Source organism: Camelus ferus, chromosome 6 (assembly GCF_009834535.1).
Source record: "Camelus ferus isolate YT-003-E chromosome 6, BCGSAC_Cfer_1.0, whole genome shotgun sequence".
Lineage (NCBI taxonomy): Eukaryota > Metazoa > Chordata > Mammalia > Artiodactyla > Camelidae > Camelus > Camelus ferus.
The window spans coordinates 16,108,455-16,136,311 of NC_045701.1; the positions used below are offsets into that span (position 1 = coordinate 16,108,455).

A 27,857-nucleotide genomic window follows, 5' to 3' on the forward strand; every position below is an offset into this window, starting at 1 on the left:
GACTACCAAAAGCTATTGACTGTTTTCAAGTGCTAGTTCTTCTTATAAATCTTTCCATCCAAATTTTGACTCATTTTTAAAAACTATTTTGTGTTAGTTCTTGGTAACCAAATCATTTCTATAAGAAAATGTTTCATATTTTAAGGAGGAAGTCCTTGGGAGGTAAGCACTAGAAAACAACCCTGAGAAAACCCAATCAATACACATACAAACAAGAGTCTCCTAATTACAAAGAAAAATCCAACTAATTCAAATACAAGAAGCAAAAAGAAAATGAACATAGCATTCATATAAAAATATTATAAGAAAAAAATGTGACAAAAACAGAACAAATATCCTATAGACCTGTTGTAGACTGAATTGTGTCCCCCCAAAATTCATGTTCATTTCTGTATGTAAATTTTATGTCACTCTCATACTTAATCATTTTGTTTGAGTTAGTTTTTTTTAACTTTTTTTTAACATTTTTTATTGATTTATAATCATTTTACAATGTTGTGTCAAATTCCAGTGTTCAGCACAATTTTTCAGTTATTCATGGACTTATACACACTCATTGTCACATTTTTTTCTCTGTGAGTTATCATAACATTTTGTGTATATTTCCCTGTGCTATGCAGTGTAGTCTATTCTACAATTTTGAAATCCCGGTCTATCCCTTCCCACCCTCCACCCCCCTGGTAACCACAAGTCTGTATTCTCTGTCTGTGAGTCTATTTCTGTCCTTTATTTACGCTTTGTTTTTGTTTGTTTGTTTGTTTTTGTTTTTGTTTTTGTTTTTTAGATTCCACATATGAGTGATCTCATATGGTATTTTTCTTTCTCTTTCTGCCTTACTTCACTTAGAATGACATTCTCCAGGAGCATCCATGTTGCTGCAAATGGCATTATGTTGTCGGTTTTTATGGCTGAGTAGTATTCCATTGTATAAATATACCACCTCTTCTTTATCCAGTCACCTGTTGATGGACATTTACGCTGTTTCCATGTTTTGGCTATTGTAAATAGTGCTGCTATGAACATTGGGGTGCAGGTGTCATCCTGAAGTAGATTTCCTTCTGGATACAAGCCCAGGAGTGGGATTCCTGGGTCATATGGTAAGTCTATTCCTAGTCTTTTGAGGAGTCTCCACACTGTTTTCCATAGTGGCTGCACCAAACTGCATTCCCACCAGCAGTGTAGGAGGGTTCCCCTTTCTCCACAGCCTCTCCAGCATTTGTCATTTGTGGATTTTTGAATGACAGCCATTCTGACTGGTGTGAGGTGATACCTCATTGTAGTTTTGATTTGCATTTCTCTAATAATTAGTGATATTGAGCATTTTTTCATGTGCTTTTTGATCATTTGTATGTCTTCCTTGGAGAATTGCTTGTTTAAGTCTTCTGCCCATTTTCGGATTGGGTTATTTATTTTTTTCTTATTGAGTCGTATGAGCTGCTTATATATTCTGGAGATCAAGCCTTTGTCGGTTTCACTTGCAAAAATTTTCTCGCATTCCATAGGTTTTCTTCTTGTTTTACTTCTGGTTTCCTTTGCTGTGCAGAAGCTTGTAAGTTTCATTAGGTCCCATTTGTTTATTCTTGCTTTTATTTCTTCTAGGAGAAAATTTTTGAGATGTATGTCACATAATGTTTTGCCTATGTTTTCCTCTAGGAGGTTTATTGTATCTTCCCTTATGTTTAAGTCTTTGATCATTTTGAGTTGATTTTTGTATATGGTGTAAGGGAGTGTTCTAGCTTCATTGTTTTACATGCTGCTGTCCAGTTTTCCCAACACCATTTGCGGAAGAGACTGTCTTTATTCCAAAGTATATTCTTGCCTCCTTTGTCAAAGATGAGTTGACCAAAAGTTTGTGGGTTCATTTCTGGGCTCTCTATTCTGTTCCATTGGTCTATATGTCTGTTTTGGTACCAATACCATGCTGTCTTGATGACTGTAGCTCTATAGTATTGTCTGAAGTCTGGGAGAGTTATTCCTCCAGCCTCTTTCTTTCTCTTCAGTAATGCTTTGGCAATTCTAGGTCTTTGATGGTTCCATATGAATTTTATTATGATTTTTTCTAGTTCTGTGAAATATGTCCTGGGTAATTGGATAGGGATTGCATTAAATCTGTAGATTGCCTTGGGCAGTGTGACCATTTTAACAATATTGATTCTTCCAATCCAAGAGCATGGAATATCTTTCCATTTTTTAAAGTCTTCTTTAATTTCCTTCATCAATGGTTTATAGTTTTCTGTGTATAATTCTTTCACCTCCTTGGTTAGATTTACCCCTAGGTATTTTATTACTTTGGGTGCTATTTTAAAGGGGATTGTTTCTTTACTTTCTTCTTCTGTTGATTCATCGTTAGTGTAAAGAAATGCAACTGATTTTTGAACGTTAATCTTGTAACCTGCTACCTTGCTGAATACTTCGATCAGCTTTAGTAGTTTTTGTGTGGACCCTTTAGGGTTTTCTATATATAGTAACATGTCGTCGGCATATAGTGACACTTTTACCTCTTCTTTTCCAATTTGGATCCCTTTTATTTCTCTCTCTTGCCCTATTGCTGTGGCTAGGACTTCCAAGACTATGTTGAATAGGAGTGGTGAGAGTGGGCATCCTTGTCTTGTCCCAGATTTTAGTGGGAAGCTTTTGAGTTTTTCACCGTTGAGTACTATGCTGGCTGTAGGTTTGTCATATATAGCTTTTATTATGTTGAGATATGTTCCCTCTATACCCACTTTGGCGAGAGTTTTTATCATAAATGGGTGTTGAATTTTATCAAATGCTTTTTCTGCATCGATTGAGATGATCATGTGGTTTTTGTCCTTTCTCTTGTTGATGTGATGTATTACACTGATTGATTTGTGTATGTTGAACCAGCCTTGTGTCCCTGGGATGAACCCCACTTGGTCATGATGTATAATCTTTTTTATGTGTTGCTGGATTCTATTTGCTAAAATTTTGGTGAGGATTTTGGCGTCTATGTTCATCAGTGATATTGGCCTATAATTCTCTTTTTTGGTAGTGTCTTTGCCTGGTTTTGGTATCAGGGTGATGGTGGCTTCATAGAATGAGTTTGGGAGTATTCCCTCCTTTTCAATCGTCGGAAGAGTTTGAGAAGGACTGGTATGAGTTCTTCTTTGTATGTTTGGTAGAATTCCCCGGTGAACTCTTCCGGTCCTGGACTTTTATTTGTAGGGAGGTTTTTAATTGCTATTTCTATTTCCTTTCTAGTGATCGGATTGTTCAAGTGTTCAGATTCTTCTTGATTCAGTTTTGGTGGACAGTATGTTTCCAGAAACTTGTCCATCTCCTCTAGGTTATCCAGTTTGGTTCCATATAGTTTTTCATAATATTCTCGTATGATATTCTGTATTTCTATTTTGTTTGTTGTAATTTCTCCATTTTCCTTTCTTATTTTGCTAATTTGTGCTCTCTGTTTTTTCTTCTTTGTGAGTTTGGCCAGAGGTTTGTCGATTTTATTTACTTTTTCAAAAAACCAGCTTTTGGTTTGGTTGATTTTTTCTATGGTCTTGTTAATCTCTATTGTATTTAGTTCCTCTCTGATCTTTATTATTTCCTTCCTTCTGCTGCTTTTTGGGGCTTTTTGTTCTTCTTTTTCTAATTCATTCAGGTGGTGGGTTAAATTGTTTATTTGAGATTGTTCTTCTTTTTTGAGGAAGGCCTGTATCGCTATAAACTTCCCTCTTAGCACTGCCTTTGCTGTGTCCCATAGGTTTTGAGTCGTTGTGCTTTCATTATCATTTGTCTCAAGGTATTTTTTAATTTCAGCTTTGATTTCCTCATTGATCCATTGTTTTTTCAATAACATATTGTTTAATCTCCATGCTTTCCTTTTTTTCTCCTTTGTTTCTCTGTTGTTGATTTCCAGTTTCATGGCATTGTGGTCAGTAAAGATGCTTGAGATAATTTCTATCTTCTTAAAAGTGTTGAGGTTTCTTTTGTGCCCAAGTACATGATCGATCCTAGAAAATGTTCCATGTGCACTTGAAAAGAACGTATATCCTATTTTTGGGGGGTGTAATGCTCTGAAAATATCCACCAAATCTAGTTTTTCTATTGTAGTATTTAATTTCTCTGTTGCCTTGTTTATTTTATGTCTGGAAGATCTGTCTAGTGATGTTAATGCAGTGTTAAAATCTCCAACTATGATTGTATTCCCATCAATATCCCCCTTTATCTCTGTTAGTAATTCTTGTATGTACTTAGGTGCTCCTATATTGGGTGCATGTATATTAACGAGTGTAATATCCTCATCTTGTATCACTCCTTTAATCATTATAAAATGTCCTTCTTTATCTTTCTTTATGGCCTTTGTTTTAAAGTCTATTTTGTCTGAAATCAGTACTGCAACACCTGCTTTTTTGGCTTTTCCATTTGCATGGAATATCCTTTTCTATCCTTTCACTCTCAATCTATATGTGTCCTTCTCCCTAAAGTGGGTCTCTTGTATGCAGCATATTGAAGGTTCTTGCTTTATTATCCAGTCTGCCACTCTGTGTCTTTTGACTGGAGCATTTAGTCGATTAACATTTACAGTAATTAATGATAGATGTGTGTTTATTGCTATTTTGAACTTATCTTTGCAGTTGAATTGGTATATCCTCTTTGTTCCTTTCTTCTTCCTTTTGTGGTTTGGTAATTTTCCTTTGTATTATCATGGATTTTATTTAATTTTTGTGACTCCTTTGTAAATTTTTGGCTTGTGGTTACCCTTTTTTGTAAATCTATCAACCCATTACTGTAACTGTTTTTATTAAACTGATAGTAACATGATCTCAAACCCATCCTACTGTTAAAAAAATTTAAAAAAGAAAGAAAAAAATATTCTATATTTCCCTGCCTCCCTCTCCCACTCTCAGTGATTTGTATGTCTTCTTTTATAATTTCATGTTTACTTTATTTGTAATTCATGAGTTATCACCTTTCCAGTTGTGTGTTTCTCATTTCTGTAGCATCCTGCTGCTTTTCTATTTAGAATAGCCCTTTCAATATTTCTTTTAGCATGGGTTTAGTGTTGCTAAACTCCTGCAGCTTTTTTTTTTGTCTGTGAAACTCTTTATTTCTCCTTCTATCCTCAAGGATAGCCTTGCTGGATAAAGGATCCTAGGCTGCATCTTTTTTTCATTCAGGGCTTTGAATATATCTTGCCACTCCCTTCTGGCCTGTAGTGTTTGTGTAGAGAAATCAGCTGAGAGCCTTATGGGGGTTCCCTTGTAACTTACTCTTTGCTTTTCTCTTGCTGCGTTTAGAATCATTTCTTTATCCTTGACTCTGGCCATCTTGATTATGATATGTCTTGGTGTGGGTCTATTTGGGTTCTTCCTGTTTGAGACCCTCTGAGCTTCCTGTACTTGGATATCTGATTCCTTCTTTAAGTTTGGGAAGTTTTCAGTCATGCTTTCTTCAAAAACCTTTTCAATCCCCTTTGATCTTTCTTCTCCTTCTGGGACCCCTATTATGCGAAGATTGGGACGCTTTATATTATCCCATAGGTCCCTTATGCTATTTTCATTATTTTTTATTTGCTTCTCTTGTAGTTCTTCTGAATGGGTGCTTTCTATTGCCTGGTCTTCTAGATCACTAATTCGTTCCTCTGCATTATCTAGTCGGCTTTGCACAGCTATTAGATCATTCCTCATCTGTGTCAATGAGTTTCCCCATTCTACTTGGCTCTTCTTTATAGCTTCAATTTCATTTTTGACATATTTTATATCTCTAAACACTATCTCTTTTAATTCCTTCAGCAATTCGATCACTCCTTTTTTGAAATCTTGATCTAGTAGGCTATCGATGTCTATTTCGTTGATCTTTCTTTCAGGGGATTTCTCTTGTTCTTTTAATTGGGAAAGGTTTTTCTGCTTCTTCATCTTGCTCATACCTCCCTGGCACTGTGGTTTATGGAGTATCAGCTGTGTATTTTGGTCCTTAAGGATTTTATCTATCTGATGCCTATTTAGGAATAGAACTTAGGAAAAAAAGAAAAAAAAATGAGAGGGAGAGAAAGAATTTTAAAAGAAGGGAGAAAGAGGGTTTGAAAACAGTGTATAATGAATAATAGAAGAGTGAGTTGAAGCAGAGTATTAATCGGGTTGAGACGTCCTTTTAAAACCTTTACAAAAAAAAGGGGGGGAGATGAATAGATGTATTTGAAACCTGTGTCTAATCAATAGCAGGACATCAAAACCCAAGAGAAATAGAAATGAATTAAGAAGTAAAGATTAAGAGAGTAATAGAAAATAGAACAGGTAAAAACAGATTTAAAAAAAAGAGGGGGGGTTGTCGGTGTTCTCCTGGAGTCTGTGTGCTTTTAATGTGAAGTCTTTTTGTCTTCGTCCTGTTTTGGAAGCTCAGCTTGCTGTTTTCAGAGGCCCTCCGTTGGCGCCCTCTTCTGTGCTGCTCCCAGCACCTGTTGGCAAGCCGATCGCGCCTCCTCCTAACACTGGGTCAGGTGCAGCTCTCTGCTGTGGACGAGCGGATCGCTGCCCCTCCGGATGCCGCAGTCAGATGTTGCAGACTGGCCAGGTAGGAGGGCGGGTCGTGCCCCCTCCCAGCACCTAGGTCAGGGGCTGTGTTCCTGCCCGAAAGGCGGGGGGCCGCTCTCCCTCTACCTGCACCGCCGGTAGCTCCGCTCTCTGTGTGGCTGCGCGCTCCGCCCTATTCGGCACTCCGCAGGTGGGCTCGGGGAAGACCTAGGGACAGCCCTGTCCCTGCTCCGAGCCAAAACCCAGTTCCTTGTTTGTCTTTGTGGAGCAAGTTCTCTGAGGGACCAGGATGGAAGGATCCTATCTGCCCCGGGCTGCAGGCCAGTCTCAGTCTGGCCTTTGAGGCTGCTAAGCCCTTCGTGTGGATGCAGGTTTCGCCCCCGCCCCCGCCTCGGTGCTCAGCGCGGAGGATATGGCGGCTGTGCCTGAGCACCGCCTCTCTTCCCCCGAAAACTTTCCGCGGGTTTTCAGAGATGGGGGTGTGCACCCTTCCCCCGAGAGCACATCAACCTTGCTGTTTTATGGAGGGCCCAGGTTGTTCTGCCCTGTGCAGCCACAGCCACGGCGCGCAGCCCCTTGCGTTCCCCCGGGGCTGCCTCCGTGCAGCCTCCCCCGTCCTCCGCCCGGCTTGTGCAGCATGGCCCTGCCCACCGCTGCCAGCCCGCGTCTCAGGCTGGGTGTCGGGGGGACGCTCTGTGCCCGTTTAACTTAGTTCTGTTAGTCAAGGGCTGCTCTGTACAGATCCAAGCCTCGGAGGCTCCCCCTCCGTCCCGCTGGCCTCTCAGTTGGAGAGGGGAGACCCAGCGAGCGAGCGCCAGTCCTCCTTTGCCGCTCCCTCCCCGCGCTACCCGACCCGCGCTGCTTTGCCTTTTGTTCTTTCTTTTTTCCTTTTCTCCTACCAGATTTTTGGCGTCTTTATCTTTTGAAGAGGGCGATGTTCTGTCGGAGTTCCACAGGTGCTCTGGTTGGCTGAGTGGGTCTGTAGATGTGGGTCTTGGTGTATTTGTGGGAGAGGGTGACCTGCGAGCGTCCTTCTACTCCGCCGCCATCTCCGTCCGGCTTGTTTGAGTTAGTTTTATCATTGATTGTCTATAGAGTTTTCGGTGCATATGTCATATCATCTACAAATATAGTTTTAATGCTTTTTCAATTCTTGTACTTTTAACTGGTTTCTGTTACATAATTGAAGAAGCATTTGTGTAACATATTGAGATGAGGCACTAGCAATGAGCTAAGAGATTTATAAGAAAAGGTTTTGAAGTCCTCTGGTAAATCCAGTGGGGATGTCTACTTTAGGCTCTTCCTATGGCTCTTGAATGCATTCCATATGTAAACTGCCTGAAGTAAAGGCAAGAACACTAATATAAATACCTTATCATATTTAACTATCAGAATGGATAGTTTTAAATACTGAAGTAAACAAAAACTTCTTGTTCAAGAAATTTTATAAGGCTATGACCAGTAGAATTAATCTGAAGATTGAAAATTTGGTAATTTCTATTATTCTGTCTTCCAGCTCACTAATTCTTTCTGCTGTTAAGCCCATCCATTTAGTTTAGTTTTTGTTGTTGTTTTTTTTTTAATTTTGGATATTGTACATTTCAGTTATAAAATTTCCATTTGGTTCTTTTTTATATCCTATATGTCTTCACTGAGACTTAGTTTTTTCATTTATTTCGAGTGTATTCATCATTGTTTAAGCATTTTTATGATAACTGCTTGAAAAATCTTGTCAGGTAATTCTAACATATGTGTCATCTAGATGCTGGCATTTGTTATCTTTTCTCATTCAAATTGAATTTCCTAGTTTTTTATGTGACAATTGAAACCTGGACATTTGGGGTATTGTAAGATTCTGAATCTTATCTAAATTTTATGTTTTAATAGACCTCCTCTGACACTGTTCTAGTTGGGGAAGAAGGGCAGTACTGAATGGGGAACGCAAGTGTAGGTTCCCTACTTGGACTCATTTGACATTGTGGTGGGAGGAGGATTGTTCTGGCTCCCCAGTAGACCTCTATTGATACCACTCTGGCTTTGAGAGGCTGGGATGCCTTGTTACTGCTCCTCACGTGGCCTCCACTGATACCATAAAGGGGAGGATAGCCTTGTTATATCTGGCCAGTGGTCAAAGTCTCCACTAGGCCTCCTCTGACATCACTTCCCAAAGAGAGGGGAAAGTGTTCCTCATTCCAGTCTTTTGGGAATAGAAGTCTCAATCTCTTCTCTGCCTCCTCTGATACCACCTGGTGGAAGTGAAAGTTGAGGCTCTCCACCCAACCTTTTCTGGCAGTGGTGGGGTTGGAACTGCAAGTTTTCCTATTGTGTTTGGCCGGAGTAAATACTTCCTGTTTAAATTTTTTCTTTCCTACTAGGCTGTCCTTTTCCTCATCCTTTGGCTAGAGAGAGCAGGATTTTTCTTGAGACTTCTTTTATCGGTTCCTGTTACCATTTCTGGATTCTGGTTTCTCTAGCACCCAGTTTGAAATACGAGTGAAAAAGAAAACCCAGGGAATTCACTGTTGTGTTATTCCTTGGGTCCTGAGGTCCCTAGCCAGTCTGCCTGCTTATCTCTACCTTTTGGAGGCTCCCTTATGTTTGTTTATATACACATTCACTAAAGCTGGTGTTATTTCATACTGGGTCACCTAACAATACCTTATGTGAAGGTATTTTTAAGAGACCCAAAGGAAATAAGAGAATGAACTATGTGGATATCTGGGGTGAAAACTTTTTAGGGAGAAAGAACAGCATATGAAAAGGCCGATGCAGGTAGAAGATTAGCATATATGCAGTATAGCAAGGAAGCCAGTGTGGCTGAAGTAGCATGAGAAAGGAATTTTAATTTGAAAATTGAGGTCAGAGATATGGCTGTAGGTCAGAGTACATCATAATTTATAGGTAGTTATAATGATTCTTTCTTTCATTATGACTGAAATGGAAAAGCACTGGATGATTTTGAGCAAAGAATAATTACAACCTAAAATATGTTTATAAAGTGTCACACTTGCTTTGGGGGTAAGGGACCATAGAGGGGACAAGGGTGAAATCACGAATGCAGTTGGAGATAATTGCAATAATAAAAGTGAGAGATGGTGGTTGGTTAGAACAGGTTGGTTAAAGGAGGACGAGCTGGCAAGTTACAGTAGATAAGTCTTGTGGCAGAATCCGTTGGATTTACTGATACACAGAAGTTGAGAGTGGAACAAATAAGAGAGTCAGCGATGGATGATGCCAAGAATTTTGGCCTGAGCAACTAGATAGTTACTGAATGGTACAGATTGTAAGAGGTCATGGTGATGGGATTTTATGGAATCAGGAGTTAGGTTTGAGATGTAACATTCATCAACATTTGCATTTGTATAATAAAATCACAAAATTTTAGTGATTATTAAAAAATATAACAAGTAGATGGCTCTGCCCGAAATGTCTACTCTATAGAAGAATTACAAGAAAGAAATAGCAAACACTAAAAGCATTTGAAAGCAAAGAAGTAAAGTGATAATTAAGGTAATCTTCAAAGCCTGACTCAAGAGTATAGGTAGACACTGAAGGAACTGCAGAACTATGCTAGATGAGTGTTTGCTGGACTCAGAATTGGGCAAGAAGCTAGACACAACAACTGGTCTCCATTTGTACGTACAGCAAGAGGGTTCAATCCACAATAAAGTCAACAGCCAGCTGAGTAACAGAAATCCACATGTTACATTAAAAATCCCATTTAAACCTCAAAAATCCTTATGCTCTTATAATAATATATTATTGTTCCCATTCTAAATGGGAAAACCAAGGTTAAGAGAATTAAGTAATTTGTCCAGTTACTATTAAGTAACAGAACCAGGATTTCAACTTAAGCCTATCAGACTCCAGTGTCTGAACTCTTATGAATAATAGGTTATTGCCTCCTGGGGGTGAATAAAATGAAAACATCAGTATTGGATTTATGAAAAACTGTTGCACAGAAGGAAAAGGGAAAATTTTACTCAAGTCTTAGAGGGAGCAAGCCCTCCGTAACCCTCCCAGAGTTGCCCAGCAACCTGGGATTTGTTGTTCATAGACTAAAGCACATACTTGATTAATATCCTAGGATTAACAGAAAGTGGGATGATCTCAGTTTTATTATAAGCCCATCTACACAGGCACAAAATTGGTCTTTCTTGAGTAAACTTCATTGCTCACTTCTGGTCTCTGAAGATGTCTGTTTGTGAAGGCATATCCTTCCAACATAGACTAGTTTCATCCATGTTGAACACTTGTTACTGAAAATGTTAACATAAATTATCTCAGTTAACCATCAGAATAATCATATGAAGTATACAAAGGAATTATTATTCTCATTTTTGTTGCTGAGGTTATAAATGTTTAGCAGGTTTAAATGAATTACTCAACCCTGCACAGCTTTTGGGATAAAAGTGGGACTTTTAAAATGAAATTTATATTTATCACTTTTAGGGTACTAAAATTGATTCATAAACATTATTTTAAAAAGTAATAGGAGATACAGATAGGAAAAATTTTAAAACAATAATCACCTATGCTCAGAGGCAATCATGTTAACATTTAAGCTGTAACCACACATACGTGTAAGGTAATATTGCCCGTCACATAAAAATATATTATGGTTGCTTTTATATATTAACAGACACTTAAAAGGTAACTTGTAATGGATATTTCATGATCCACTATATGAATGTACTATTATTGAATATTTAGGTCCTTTCCAAGTTTTCACAATAGTTAATCTCTTCTTTTGTCCATATATGAACTTAGCTTTTATGTGTGTGTCAGAAGGATACACATCAAGTTTATCTCTTTTCTATTTATTTCTTTTCGAAAATATCTCTCTTCTAATTCTTGTATGAAAAGAAATTAACATTTCTATATAGAAATTCCCTCATGTGAAACTTGAGACCAACAATCCTCACAAGACTGTTGTGAGAATGAAATGTATAATACTTATAAAAAGGCTTTGATAAATTAAAAGCTATTTTTAAATCTTAATTTCTTTGGCTAAGTATACATTTTGTATTAACAGGTTTAAAACCTCAAAAAGGCTTTTGGACCCACTGGAAACTGAAAGAACTCTCCACAACAACCATTCATGGTAGCAAGAAAATACCTTCAAAATCTGTAAAGGACAGGACTGCAAGAAGTCAGGAACGCTTATCAGCTTGTAAGTAAATTAATTATCAACTGCAGACTGAAATAGATGGCCAAAATCAAGTAAGTCATTATTTGTCAAAATTTTCTGGTTTATTTTTTGGTAAGGGTCTTAAAATAACATTTGGTTTATAGACTGGTGTTACAGTAATCTGAATATTGCTTTACATTTTAGATTTTCATTGTAAAAGTGGTACATGCTTAAGTCCTTTTCTCATTTGCAAGTTATTGTGTTTTTATATTGATTTGGGGGAACTTTTCAGGTTCACTGTAAATATTCTTAACTTTGTAGCTGTATTTCTAACTGGTTAATATTGTGCTTTACTGATAGGTAAGTTTAAATTTTTTATTCAGTAAATTTAAATAATGTCTTCCATAGTTTCAGTTTTGTTGCATGTTTGTCAGGGCTTTCTCACCTGATATTATAGGGGGAAAAAAACTACCTGTTTTTTTCCTAGTAGTTTTTTTATTTCCATGTTTTATTCAACTCTTTAATCCAATTGGGATGTATTTTGTTATAAAGGAGGGTAGTTGTATTCCAGTATTTTGTTTTTTCCAAATGCTCATTTGTTAAATGATCCACTTACAGACCACTCAGAATACCAATTCCCATGGATTTCTGTATTCTTTTTTACTTGCAAAATTCCTGTACCAGGACCAAACTTCTCAGTTACTCTACATTAATAAACACTTTAAGGCAAGTTTATTTCTCTCTTGTTTATACTGTATTTCCAACACTAAACATAGGGCTGGTGCTCAAGCCTCATTTCTGACCAATTAATCAGAATCTTAGGCTCAGTATTTTTTAAAGCTACCCACATAATGTGCAGGCAAAGTTGAGAACCACTGGTATAGAGGGAAATAAATTTCCAACATACTCCTTGATATAGACCAGGGTAAGGAGGGTTTAAGCTACTCAACCTACTACTCTGAAAGCTGCTTTTCAGTTAATTTCTGATTCTCAAATTATTTAATTAGTTAATTACTGCTCTTCTAATTAGTACTTTGATTTCCCCCCACTCTCATCCCAGTAGTTATCATTACTGATTTCTATCTTTTAGTAGTTATGTGAACTTTGTTTCCTGATGTTACCCCAGCTTTTACAGAACTTCATAGTATTTGCTATTTTAGATGGAAAGAGAGGTAATCCACTATCTTGACCCAATCTTAAACATCTGTTTTTGCTTCTCGGTCTCACAAGTGAATAACAACTTGGCTGAATATAAAATTAAAGAGGTTTGGAGGAGTTTTTTATTTTGTTAAAAGTTTAACTTACAGAAAGTAAGAATAGTAGAAGGAATTCCCATATATCCTTTATCTACCAACTACTTAAATTTATCCTGTTTTACCATTCTCTCTCTTTTTTATATAAGCATTTAAAGCTATAAATTTCATTAAGTACTATTTTAGCTACGTTATGAAATTAGATATGTTGTATTTTCACTGTCATTTAATTCAAAATATTTTCTAATATACAGTTTAAATTCTATTTTGACTCATGGGTTATTTTGAGATATATTATTTAATTTTTAAATATTTAGGGCTTTTCTTACCTTATAGTTAGTGACTTCTAATTTAAAAAATACTATGGTCCAAGAATATACCCTGTACTATCTTTTGCAGTGTATTGAGACTTGTTTTATGGTCCAGTACACCGTCTATCTTGGTGACCATTCCATGTGCACATGAGAAGAATGTATATTCTACAGTTGCTTTAGAAATCTCACTAGATCAAGGTGGTTAGTGGTGATATTCAGATCTTGTATTTGGCAATTCAGCAAACTATAGCCTGTGCACCAGATCTGACCTGAAGCCTGTTTTTATACATCCTATGAGCTAAGAATGATTTTTACGTTTTTGAGGATTGTAAAGAAACAAAACAAAATAAAGACTATACCATAGAGATCACGTGTGGTCTACAAAGCCTAAAGTATTGACTCTCTGGTCCTGAATATAAGTTTGCTAACTCCAGTTCTATATCTTTATGATATTTTATTTAATTGCTCTATTAACTCCTGCTAAAATCTCCAACTGCAATTATGGAATTACCTATTTCTGCCCTTAATTCTGTTGATTTTTGCTCTATGTATCTTTAAATTATTGGGCACATGCATAGTTATTATTATTATGTGTTCCCTTTAAGCTTTATGAAATGTTTCTTTATATGTATGATAATTCTCCTACTATTGAGTTCTATTTTGTCTGATATTAATATAACAACATCAGCTTTCTTATGCTTGTGGTGTGCATAGTGTATCTTTCCCCATAATTTTACTTACAACTTTTTGTGTTTTTGTTTAAAGTGTATTTCTTATAAACAACCTATAGTCAAATCTTGGTTTTTTATTTAGTCTTGCAATTTCTTCCTTTTAATTGGAATACTTACTTCATCTACATTCAACATAAATATTGACACATTTAGATTTATTTCTACCATGTTTCTGTTTGTTTTCAGTTTTATCTCACCTGTTTTTTGTTCTTCAATTCCCCTTTCCTGTCTTCATTTGGTTAATGAAATAATTTTAGTATTCCATTTTAATTTCCTCTATTGGTTAGTTGCCTATGCCTCTTGGTACTTTTTGAGATTGCCTTAATGATTAGAAATGCATCCTTAAATTATTACAACATTGCTTAAAGTTAATGTTGTCCTACTTCACTAAAAATGTAGGGGCTAGGAGGGTAGTTAAACGTACTCCCCTTGTCTTTGGTGCTATTGTTGTCATATATATTAGAAGATCCACATGAATAATGGCTTCACAATATATAGTGTTAGGATTTTTCTTCAAGTAACTACATATTTCAGCTTTACTGAGGTCTAATTGATGTTCAATAAGCCACACATATTTAAAACATAAAATGTGATAAATTGACCTACGTATAAACTCATAAAACCATCACAACTTTCAAGATAGGAAACATATCCACCATTCCCAGAAGTAATTTCTCTTTACTCCCCAGGCAACCACTCATGTGATATTTGTCACTAAGGGTTAGTTTGCATCTTCTAGAATTTTATATAAATGGAATCACTGAGTGTGTGCTACCTGGCATTTTTTACTCTGTGTAATTATTTTGAGATTTAGTCATATTGTTACACGTATTAATAGTTTGTTCCCTTGTACTGCTGGATAATAGTCCATAGTAAGGGTATACCATGATTTGTTTATCCATTCACCTGTTGGTAGACAATTGATTGTCTCCAGTATTTAGCTATTATAAATAAAGCGGCTATGAACATTCTTGTACAAGCCTTTGCATAAACATAGGCTTTCATTTGTCTTTGGATACATCTAGTAGTGGAAGCCTGGGTGATACAGTAAGTGTATGTATAACATTTTAAGAAATGATCAAACTTATCCAAGATGTTACATTCCTGCCAGTATGCAAATTATAGCTGCTCTTCTTCCTAACACTTGGTATGGTCTTTTTATTTTTAGCCATTTTTGTGGGTTAGATACTGGTATTTACCCGGGTTTTATTTTTATTTCTCTAATGACTAATTATGATGAGCTTCTTTTCATGTCTTATTTGTCATTTTTATATCTTCTTTGCTGAAGTGTCTACTTAAATCTTTTGGCTATTTTTTATTTGGATTGTTTTCTTACTATTCTAAGAGTTCTTTATATATTCTAGACACAAGTCCTTTTTTTTTTTTTAAGGTCCAGTAGAAATATATTTATTGACAGAAAAAAATTGCAAAGGACAGCATGTAGAAGTTTTTATATAAAGTAGTCCCAAGTGATACTGATAGAAATATTTTGATACCTAATGTTTCAAACTTTGCTGTAGAAAAGCAGAAACCAGTGATGAAATTGAATTGTTTTTACATGCATCACAGACTATTACTTTGGCTTGTTCTGTTCATCACAATGGAAAAGAAAATATTTGGCGCCACAGAGAGTCACGCCTTATAATTAAGTGACATCTGTTTACTTCCTGGACCCATAATCAAGAGGTAGAAAATTTATTCTGTAAACTTCACTTTAAAAAATGGGTTATTAAAGGATATCATCTGTTTTCCTCGACTTACATGTCTGGGTTCAGTAACGCATGGAAAAGTAGTGTATCTGTTTTCTATATTTAAATTGCATTCTACAGAGGATCAAGGTTTGCTGGAAAGACTAGGCTGTTGTCTATAGAAGACACCAGACTCCCTGCATTTGATATCTGCACCTAAACTTAGTGCAAGAAAGCCTCCTGCTGTCAGGGGTCACACGTATATAGACAAGGCCAGGGCAGCTGCTATTCTCTTCTCTCACTCTCCTACCTGGTTGCTAATAGGCCTCACCAGCTGTTTTCAACACAGTAGAAATGATGCCACTACAAGCCTGCATAGGGTCAGTGCAATGATCTCTTTTGGAAAATTGGCTCATGCCTGCCACTGCAATGTGGCTCCTCCACAGCAGCTTTTAATCTGCTGACTGTAGACACAAGTCCTTTAAAAGGTATACATTTTAACAGATATTCTCGTCTAGGCAAGCTGTGACTTATCTTTTCATTTTATAATAGTGTCTTTTGAAAGGCAAAAGTTTATAATATGGAAAAATCAAATTTATCATTTTTTCCTATAGTTTGTGCCTTTTTATGTCATATTTAAGAATTTTTTTGTGAAACCCAATTTCACCAAGATTTTCTCCCACATTTTCTTCTCGAAATTTTATAGTGTATAATTTTTTTAGTTAATAATTGGAGCTTTTACATTTAGGTCTCTAATTCCTTTTGAGTAAATTTTGCAAATTTTGTGAAATAAGCATTAAGGAACATTTCTTTGCATATTATTTGAGCATCATTTGTTGAAAAGATTATCCTTTGACCACTGAATTATCTTGGGACTTTTGTCAAAAAAACAATTAACCATATGTGTATTGATCTATGCCTTTACTCTGAATTCTGTTGCACTAATGCCAGTACCAACCTACCTTGATAACTGTAGTTTTGTAATATATCTTGAAGTCAGATACTGTATGTCTCCCAACTTTGTTCTTTCAAAAAAATTATTTTGAGTATTCTAGAATCTTTTCATTTCCATATAAATTTTTTAACTGCTTGTCAGTTTTTAAAGTATGTACTCTGAAATTTTGATTGGAATTAAGTTGAATCTGTTAACTCTGGGAGCATTGACATCTTAACATTGAGTTTTCCAATCCATGAACATAGAAAATTTCTCTATTTATTTAGGATTTATTTTATTTATCTTGGCAATGTTTTGTACTTTTTAATGTGTAGATGTTACATGTTTCTCAAATAATATGGCATATGGTATTTTACTTTCAATTTATGACTGTTCACTGATAATATATAGAAAACACTATAGAAAAATATTTTTATTTTTATCTTATATCCTACAATTTTGCTAAACTTGCTTATTAGTTCTACTAGCCTTTTGAGATTTCTTAAGATTTGCTTCATGGATGGTCATGTCATCTGAGAATTATGAGCATTTTACTCCTTCATTTCCAATCTGTATGTCTTTTATTTATTTTACTTGCCAATGGCTAGGATCTCTAAGAAGATGTTGACTGAAAGGTAAAAGTGGACATCCTTGCCTCATCTTGACCTTAGGAAGGAAAATGTTGGATTACTTACCTTTGAATAGATTTGGTGGAAGGTTTTTATAGATGTCTTTTATCAGGTTGAGGTAGTCTCATTCTCGTCCTGGTTTGCTGAGGGGTTTTTTGTTTCTTTTTTGTTGTTGTTGTTTTAACAAATAAATGTAAGATTTTGACAAATACTTTTTAGCATCTATTGAGATGAACATATTGTTTTTCTTTTTCAGTCTTTTAATGTAGTGAATTGCAATGATTGATTTTCAAATGTTAACCCAAACCTTGCATTCCTGGGATAAATCCCATTTGGCCATCATGCATTAATCTTTTCATGTACTGCTGGATTCAGTTTGCTAAAATTTCATTTTCTTTTCCTATACTAACCTGTGTCATTTTAGTAAAAAGTGTAATGTTCCCCTCTCTTATTTTTTCTAAAAGAGCTAGTGTAAAATGGGTATTTATCCTTTTTTTTGCATGGTAGAATTCACCAAGGTATCCATCTGGGCCTAGAAATTTCTCTGTGGTAAGGTTTTTGACTAAAAATTCAATTTTTCTAATAGATACAGTGCTATTCAAATGATCGGTTCCTTCTTGAGTGAACTTTGTAGTTTTGTGTGAATTTTTATTTTATTCCTTTAAATATTTTTGAAGTTTTTTTTTTTTTTTTCTGAGATGCAATCTTGTTACTTAGAAATACTTTGATCCATGTGAGGCTTTGATTTTAAGCTTCATTAGGTGGAACCAAAGAAGTCTTTTGTTTAGGCCTACCCTGCTTCCCCTACTGAGGCAGTACCCTTCTTAGTATTCTACCCCATGCTCTGTGTATAGGAGGTTTCCCATCTGGCTGGCTGGAGCAGGAGTTTCATGTGAGCCCCAGGCATTATTCTGCCTGCTCCTTCCCTTCCTGTGTGTGTGTGTTTTTGTTTTTTGGTTTTTTTTTAAATTAACCTCAGGCAAATACTCAAGGGTAACCTTTTGAAGATCTCCAGAATGCTCTCTGTGTGCATCTGTCTCCTCTGTAGTATGCTGACCTGTGGATTTTAGCTTGCCTTGACTTTTCTGAATGCTAAATGTTATTTCTCAACTCAGTGAGACTGCAGAGTTCTGCTTGGATTCCCACCACCTACACTGTGGCCTGAAATTTCTTTTTTAGAGACAAAAACATGAGACAATCGAAGGATTCCCTCATTGGCTTTTCTTCTCTTGGGGTGGGGTGGGGAGTGGGTGGATTACTGTCCTGTGCTGCCTGTTGTCCAGCACATGAAAACCACTGTTTCATAGATTGTGTCTGATTTTTTAGTTTTTAAGAAAGAAGAGCATCATAGCTAGAAGTAGAAGTCATTATATATACTTTAAAAAGATTAAGAGAAGACTTAAAAATAGTGTTCTATAGTTATTCACATATTTACCATTTCTGGATCTTCAGTGTCTTCTATAAATTTGACTTTCCATCTGCTGTCATTTCCCTTCAGCTTGAAAAACTACCTTTTGGCAGTTCTTTTAGTTCAGTTCTGCTAGCAATAAATTTTCTCAGGTTTATGTATCTAAAAATAATGTTTATTTTGCCTTTATTTTTGTGCTGTATATAGAATTCTGGGTTCACTTTTCTTTTGCCTTTCAGCAAGATATTGTTCCATTGTGTTCTGGTTTGTATTATTTCTAATAGAGAAGTCAGACACTATTCTTATCATTGGTCTACTATGTCTAGGGTTAGAAACTTGCCCTGTAAAGGGCCTGTTGGTAAATGTTTTAGGCTTTGTTGGACACATATGATCTCTGTCACATAATATTTTTTTACAACTCTTTAAAAATATAAAACCATTCTTCGCTTGCAGGCTATGTGGAAAATAGGCCATGGACTGTATTGGGCCCACAGGATGTAGTTTGCTGGTCCCTACTCTGTGTAGCGTGTCTTTTTTTTCCCCTAGCTACTGTTACATTTTTCTCTTTATTGTTGGTGTTCAGCAATTTGTCCCTGATGTGTTGTGCTTTTCTTTATGTTCATCCTACTTGGGGCTCATTAAGTTTCCTAAGCTTGTGGTATGCTGTTTTCACAAAGTATGGAAAGTTTTTGCCAATATTTCTTCAAATAAATTTTGTTCTATTTCTATCTGAGATTCCAGTACAACATGTATTATATTGCTTAATATTGTCCATGGCTCATTGGGGCTTATTTTTTTCAATTTTCTTTCTGTGTGTTTGTTAAAATGTGTAATTTCTATTTATTACAAGTTCACTGACTCTTCTGAGATCTAGAATCTACTCTTAAGCCTGATAAATAAAAATTTCATTTCATACATTGTACTTTTCAGTTAAGAATTTCCATTTGGTCCTTTTTTTGATAGTTTCTTTTTCTATCCTGAGCTTCTCTTCCTCTATTATGACATTTTCTAAGTTCTCAAATGTATTTAAAATAGCTGCAGTAAAGTCCTTTTCTGGTAATTCCAGCATTTGGATAACTTCAAGATTGACTTCTATTGCTTATTTTTTCTTGACTATGAGTTGTGATTTCTTGTTTCTTTTTGTGTCTAGTAAGTTCTTACATATATGGGAATTTCGAATGATACTTTGAGGAGACTCTGGATTCTGTTACCTACAATTCTGTTACTAAATATTTCAACTGAGACATAGAAACATATATGGCCAGGCTAAAGAGGGAGGGAAAGTGACACTGTTTCAGATATTTAAGCAAAAAGTTTTATTCCATCATTGGGGAGGCTATCCCTTGACACTGAGAAAATAAAATCTCCAGGGAAAGGCCTCTTTTCCTGTTTTCACATGGTATGCTATGACTGACTACAAGTTGTTTTCCACTGCAGCATAAAAACTGAGTATATATAAGAATCAATCTTCAAAAAATAAGATAAAGGGCACTACAAGCTAATCAGTTAGTAAATGTATAAACCAAGAACAATCTTCTGTTATAGAGTGAAAACTTAAAGGGCACTAGAAGTCAGGCTGAAAGCAAAAAAAAAAAAAAAAAAAAAAAAGTTCCTAGGCAAAGACCACGGTTTTCAACATCATGTTTTAGCCTGTTAGGGGCTTACCATCCTCCCAAGTACCCCTGGATTGTAGAGACAAAAGTGACCTTGAGTAAGGGACTTCTCATTGGAGTCCCACCTAAACATCCCATTTCAGTGCAGCTTTTGCTTTTCTAAGTAAGTTTCTACCATCAGGGATGTGGATCTGTTAAGATCTCCTCATGTATACTTTCCCATTGTGTGGTAAAGTATATTTATTATCAAAAACATTTTAAAATTTGGTCCCATTTCATAGGTTTCAGATATAATATGTTTTTTTTATTTACTTTCTGGTGCTGATGCAGATTTTCCTACTTGTATGTTTTATAGCTATTTAACTGAGAGTTGAGAGATAGATCAAAGTTTATCCTACAACCTTACACAGGGATCTCCTTTTAGATTTGCTTTTATTGTTATATTTTATTCAAGCAAGTGGGAAAGTATTGAGAGTATTTCCCACACGTACCAAATATTTGCATTTTGCCATACTTGTTTTTCTAGCCTTTTATTTACAAATCTTTTGTACCATTCCTAAATCTATCCCTCTTTCCCCAGAAGTAATGACTATACTGAAATTTGTGGGTAGTCTTTTTATAATATATGTATTGTCTTTTATGTTCTTTACATGCATAATATATGTGAAACTGTTTTACATTTCAGTATTTAACAATAATCAACATTCAAAATTTAAGATAATCAACAGATACTTACATTTTTTTACCACCAAGAGAATATAGTTAAGTTACTCCACAGTTTATAGAGACCATTGAAAAAGTTTTTCTTTTCAAGGAAGTACTGCTTATGAGCTTTCATCTCAATTACATTTGTTCCAAATATTATTTATTTTTATGTGTTGTTTCATGATAGCCCTTGTTTTTTCAGAAGTTATTATTATTTCAGTATCCATTTTATACAATCTAAAATGAAGAATTGCTCTTGGTGGTGAACTACTATGCTTTAAAGAGGTTTTATACTGTATTTCTAATGAAATGATCATTTTAATTTGGAAAAACAAAAATTATATTTGCTTCAAACACAGTTGATTTTTATATTAATGGACAATCTTTATAAAATGTATCATATATTTTAATTACTCATAAACATTTGGAAAATATTTTTTATATTTGATTCTAAAACAGCACTAGATGTTTCTGTTTCTGGATGAGATTATCTAAGTCTGGGGTCACATAGGTTTGAGGTTTAATTAGGATTTCTTTTCCTACACTGCTCAAAATTAAATTTCAGTAATTTATGTTCAACTTGGGGAAATCTTCAGTTTGAACTATGTGCTTGATAAAGTGTGTTAACTTATTAGAGTCTAATTAATAATATTCTTAGGTGGTGTTTTGCTTTTATTATCATTTATAAAATAGGAAATTGAAACATAAGGAAATTAAGTAACTTGCCCAAGGTCACATAACTGATAAGTGGTGGCATATGAATTCAAATCCAAGAAATGCTGGCCTTAGAGTCTGTACTCTTAACTACTTCACATACTGCCTCTCAGTCATTTAATTTTACAGGCTTGTAAGTATGTTAAAGCTTAAAATTGTCATCATAGGATAAGAGTTTGAATTTATGAGAATTGCCATAGCCTTATTCCCTCATTCATGAGTTTTTGATCCTTTCCTGGGATCAATTTTTAATGGCTGAGTAGGAAGGAGGAATGATATTAGTAAAAGGGCCAAAAAGGGATGCAGAATATGAGGCAGTGGGGCAGGACTCACTTGTTTCCAAATTTGACTTATGGATTCCTTAGGAATAGCAAGCAATGGTTTAGAGAATTGGAAAACCCACACTCTGGGACCACAGTGGTCCAGAGGTACAACGACAGCAATAAGATGGAATTTCTAATCCTCTGAAAGAAACTGAGCCTCCATTGGGGAAGCCAAGTCTGTTTCTATCCATAGGCGCTAAATAAACTCCCAGAGGGGTTGCTGACTAATGAGGTGGAATTAGCAGTAGAGACTACTGGGTTAGATTTATTATTTTAGAACTCTTACCCCTCTATAGTTCTATGTGTGTGTCTTTGTGTGTATTAATACCTTAATCTGTGTGCTGGAGGAATGCTAAGGCAGGTCAGCAGCAGAACTGGGGCAAAACATGAGTACATATATGCATGTGTGTGCATATATGACTTTCAAGGAATAAAATAATCTGTTGTCTCAGAATTGCTTCTTCTAATCCAAAATATCTTTAAAATATAATTTCTTCTTCGTGACATTTGAGATGTTTACTGTCATGTAGTGTTAACTTTTTTCCAGAATTTTAAGTTAAAATCACTTTCTGTTTTTGTTTTTAAGGACATAAGCAGACAGCAGATAGTTAAAATTTGCCTTCCAAACAAAATGGCGTATCTCCCTTTTAGGACTGGAATGTAAGCAGTTCTAGCATTTCAGTATCTGGAATGACTCAGGATTTACAAGCCAGCTCCCCTTAACTAGTGTATTGTTAGATATTTATAAGACTGAAGTTTTAATGTTCATTTATCTTTTTGTGGTTCAATGCCACATAACCTTTTAAACTCAGATGAAGATTGTTTTTGAAAATCTGTTTTTATACCCCTACCCTAATTTTTAAACCCAGTTTTCCCCCTATATCTGGACTTTAAGGTTAAAGCATTAACATACTTCATGATTTTTTATAAACTATAGTTTAAATTATAAGCAATAAAAAAAATCCTTATACTCAGTTAACATGTAACTTCCAAGTACTTATGTATACATTACTGTACTTGGTGATGTGGGGAGATAAACAATTTTTTAAAATAGTAGTTACTCCTATACAAACACTAGTTGTTACTTAGTAAATCACATGTTCCAAAAATGCTAAAAGTAATGGCCAAATGGATTAGCTATTTGAACTTTAATTTGTACCTCTGTCATTTTGCTACCTAGTCTCTGTCAGCAATGCTTTGGGACAACTGAAAAAAAGAAGCATTAAAACTTGGAGATAAGATAGCTCTCTGAGAATTAAGCCAGTAAAAGCTCAACATTGTGCTTTTCATCATACGTCACTGAAAGAAAACCAAGAAATTTGCATGGCTGAAAAGTGAGAGAACTCCCAAAACACTAATAAGATGGCCAAAGATATAAACTCCTAAGTTTTATTATATTTATATTATGGTTATATCTTGTACTATTTGGAGAAAGACTGTGTGAACAGAAGTAGGGTAAACAACATGTAGTATAGAATAGATGTAGCCCAAACAATCAAAAACTATCAGTGTCTTTTACAGAACCATCCAAATTTGATTGTTGTGAATTAGATTTCATAATTGGATAATAAATCTTTTAAAATCATTTCACTTCCCTTTGCTCTGATGTAACTTTCTAAATACTAATTTAGCTTCGAAGGTAATTTTCCATTGTCTGCCATAGGGTGATCTGCAAATGCCTCCCCCAGGTACATTGGTCTGTAGATTGATAGCAGTGGTTAGAGGTGCTGAATAGCATAAAAGAGCAGTGGGTTCTTATTGCAGCATTAAATGCATTAACATACTCTTTTGAGTGACATGGAAATATGCTAAGGAGAAGTGAATAACAAGAATTTGAATACTTCTGAGAGATTGTCACTAGGTTGAACAAAATAGATGGTATGTTTCTTTTTTATTAAAATAATCTGATTTAGAGGATTATATCAGTTTCAGGTGTACAAATAATGATTCAGTATTTTTATAGCTTCTACTGTATTTAAACTTATTTTAAGATATTGGCTATATTCCCCATCCTGTATGTTATATCCTTGTATCTTATTTACTTACACCCATTAGTTTGTACCTCTTAATCCCATTCCTCTATCTTGCCCCTTTTATCCATCTCCCCACTGGTAACCACTAGCTTGTTCTCTGTATCTGTGAGCCTGTTTCCCCTTTGTTATACTTATTCATTTGTTTTAATTTTTAGATTCCACATATAAGTGAAAACATACATATTTGTCTTTCTCTATCTGACTTATTTCACTAAGTGTAGTACACTCCAGGTCCATCCATGTTGTTGCAAATGGCAAATTTTCATTCTTTTTTATGGATAAGTAGTATTCCATCATGTACATACACTACACCTTCTTTATCCATTCATCTGTTGATAGACACTTAGATTACTTCCATATCTTGGCAATTATAAATAATGCTGCTGTGAACATTGGAGTGCATATGTCTTTTCAAATTAGTTTTTTTGTTTCTATGGATTTATAGCCAGGAGTGGAATTTCTGGATCATCTAATAACTCTGTTTTTAATTTTTTGAGAAACTCCGAATTTTCCATAGTGACTGTGCCAATTTACATTCCCACCAACAGAGTACAAGGGTTCATTTTACTCCATATCCTTGCCAACATTTATTATCTGTTGTCTACTTGATGATAGCCATTCTGACAGATAGGAGGTGATACCTCATTGTGGTTTTGATTTGCATTTCCCTGATAGTGATGTTGAGCATCTTTTCATGTGGTTGTTGGCTATCTGTGTGTCTTCTTATGAAAAATGTCTATTCAGGTCTTCTGCCCGTTTTTTAATCAAGTTGTTTGGTTTTTTGACATTGAGTTGTATAAGCTCTTTATATATTGTGGATATTAACTCTTAACAGACATATCATTTGCAAATATCTTTTCCCATTTAGTTTATTATCTATTCATTTTGTAGATGGTTTCCTTTGCTGTAGAGTAGCTCTTCAGTTTAATTAGGTCCCATTTGTTTATTTTTGCTTTTGTTTCCCTTGCCTGAGAAGCAAGATCCAAAAAATATTTCTAACACTTATTTCAAAAGTGTATGCCTATGTTTTCTTGTAGTTTTATGGTTTCTGGTCTTACATTTAGGTCTGTAATCCATTTTGTTTTTACTCTTGTATATATGTATATATATATATATGTATACATATACATACACATGTATTTTTATTGAAGTATAGTCAGTTCACAACATGTCAGTTTCTGGTGTACAGCATAATGCTTCAGTCATACATGAACATACATATATTCATTTTCATATTATTTTCACCATAGGTTACTACAGATATTGAATATAGTTCCCTGTGCTATATACAGTATGAACTTGTTGCTTATCTATTTTATATATATAGTTAGTATCTGCAAATCTCAAACTCCCAGTTTATCCCTTCCCACCCCTTGATAACCATAAGATTGTTTTGTAATCCATTTTGAGTTCATTTTTGTATATGGTGTGAGAAAATGTTCTAATTTCATTCTTTTACATGTACCTGTCCAGTTCTCCCAGCACCACCTATTGTAGAGACTGTCTTTCCTCATTATTTATTTTTGCCTCCTTTGCCATAGATTAATTGACCATATGTGTATGAGTTTATTTCTAGGCTCTCTATTCTGTTCCATTGACTTATGTGTCTGTTTTCATGTGAGTACCATACTGTTTTGATTATTGTAACTTTGCAGTGTATTCTGGAATCAGGGAACATGACACCTCCAGCTTTGTTCTTTCTTCTCAAGATTCCTTTGACTACTTAGGGCCTTTTGTGGTTCTACACAAATTTTAGGATTACTTGTTCTAGTTCTGTGAAAAATGCCATAAGTATTTTGATAGGGATTGCATTAAATCTGTGGATTACTTTGGGTAGTATGGCTATTTTAACAGTATTTGTCCAGTCCATGAACATGAGATACCTTTCCATTTCTTTGTATCATCTTCGGTTTCCTTCATGTAGTGTCTTAATAGTTTTCAGTGTATAAGTCTTTGACCTCCTTGGTTAAGTTTATTCCTAGGTATTTTATTCTTTCTGATGCAATTGTAAATGGGATTGTTTTCTTGTTTTCCCTTTCTGATAGTTCATTTCTAGTGTTTAGAAAAACAACTCATTTCTGTATATTGATCTTGTGGCCTGCAAATTTACTAAATTCATTTATTCTAATAGTTTTTTTGGTGGAGTCTTCAGGGTTTTCTGATATATAGTGTCATGTCATCTGCAAATTGTGATAGTTTTATTTCTTCCCTTCCAATTTAGAAGTCTTTAATTTCTTTTTTTCTTAACTGATTGCCATAGGCTAGGACTTTCAATACTATGTTAAATAGAAATGACAAAAGCGGGCATCCTTACCTTGGTCCTGATTCTAAAGGAAAAGCTTTAAGTTTTTTACCATTGAGAATTATGTTAGCTGTGGATTTGTCATAAATGGTCTTTATTATTTTGAGATATGTTCCTTCTATACTAACTTTATTGAGAGTTTTTATCCTGAATTGGTGTTGAATTTTATCAGATCCTTTTTATGCATTTATTGAGGTGATCATGTGATTTTTATTTTTCCTTTTGTTAATGTGATGTATCACATTCATTAATTTGCAGGTATTGAGCAATCCTTACATCCTTGGAATAAATCCCACTTGGTCATGGTGTATGGTCTTTTTTATATATTATTAAATTTGATTTACTAATGTTTTGTTGAGAATTTTTGTATCTGTATTAATCAGATATATTGCTCTGTAATTTACTTTTTTCGTAGTATCTTTGTCAGTTTTGATATCAGAGTAACTTTGTCCTTATAGAATGAATTTGAAAGTGTTCCTTTCTCTTCAGTTTTTCTGGAATAGTTTGAGAAGGATGGGTATTAACTCTTCTTACATGTTTAGTACAATTCCCCTAAGTCATCAAGTCCTGAAATTTTATTTTGGGAGTTATTTGATTACTGATTCAATTTCAGTGCTGCTAATCAGTCTGTTCAGATTATCTATTTCTTTCTGATTCAATCTTGGAATATTGTTTGTTTCTAAGGATTTGTCCATTTCTTCTGGGTTATTCAGTTTGTTGGCATATAACTGCTCATAGAATTCTCTTATGATTATATTTCTGTGATATCAGAAATGATATAATTTTTCCTCTTTCATTTCTTATTTTGTTTATTTGGGTTCTCTTTCTTTTTTCTTAACAAGCCTGGGTAAAGGTTTATCAATTTTATTTATCTTTCCAAAAAAACAGCTTTTGGTTTCCTTGATCTTTTAGGTTTTTTTCTATCTCTATTCATTTCCTCTCTGATCTTTATTATTTCCTTCCGTCTGCTGACTTTAAACTTTATTTGTTCTTTTTCTAATTTCTTTAAATGGTTGGATGGATGTTTATTTGAGATTTTTCTTGTTTCTTGAGGTATGCCTGTATTGGTATAAAATTCCCCCTTAGAATTGCTTCTATATCCCATAGAATTTTAGGAAGTTACATTTTTATTTTCATTTGTCTCAAGGTATTTTCTGATTTCCTCTGATTTCTTTGTCAACCTATTGGTTTTTTGGAGCATGCTGTTCAGTCTCCATGTGTTTGTGTTTTTACCATTTTCCTTCCTCTAATTGATTTTTGGTTTCATACCATTATGATTGGAAAAGATACCTTAACTGTTCATCGTAGTTATAGTTGATTTTATAATTTTTATCTTTTAACCTTTGTACTAGCTTATTTAAGTAGTTGATCCACAGCCTTTACTATATATTCATCTTTACCAGTGGAATTTTGCTCTTCCTATGATTTCTGATTGTAGCCTTTTCTTTTTCACTTAAGACCCTTTAACACTTCTTGTATAGTAGGTTTAGTATTGATGCAGTCTTTTGTTTTTGCTTGTCTGAGAAGCTCTTTATCTCACCTTCAGTTCTGAATGATAACCTTTCTGGGTAGAGTATCCTAGTTTGCA

The 27,857-nt window shown here is 34.9% G+C and overlaps 1 protein-coding gene across 1 annotated transcript in view; it reads left to right on the top strand.

The window, feature by feature from the left end:
• Window positions 1-27,857, top strand: part of FAM227B (family with sequence similarity 227 member B) — a 195,667-nt gene that overhangs the window by 34,221 nt on the left and 133,589 nt on the right. Inside the window, exon 11 of the mRNA XM_032481224.1 lies at window positions 11,527-11,664. Coding sequence (XP_032337115.1) covers window positions 11,527-11,664 — 138 coding nt within the window. The remainder of the gene's footprint in view (window positions 1-11,526; window positions 11,665-27,857) is intronic.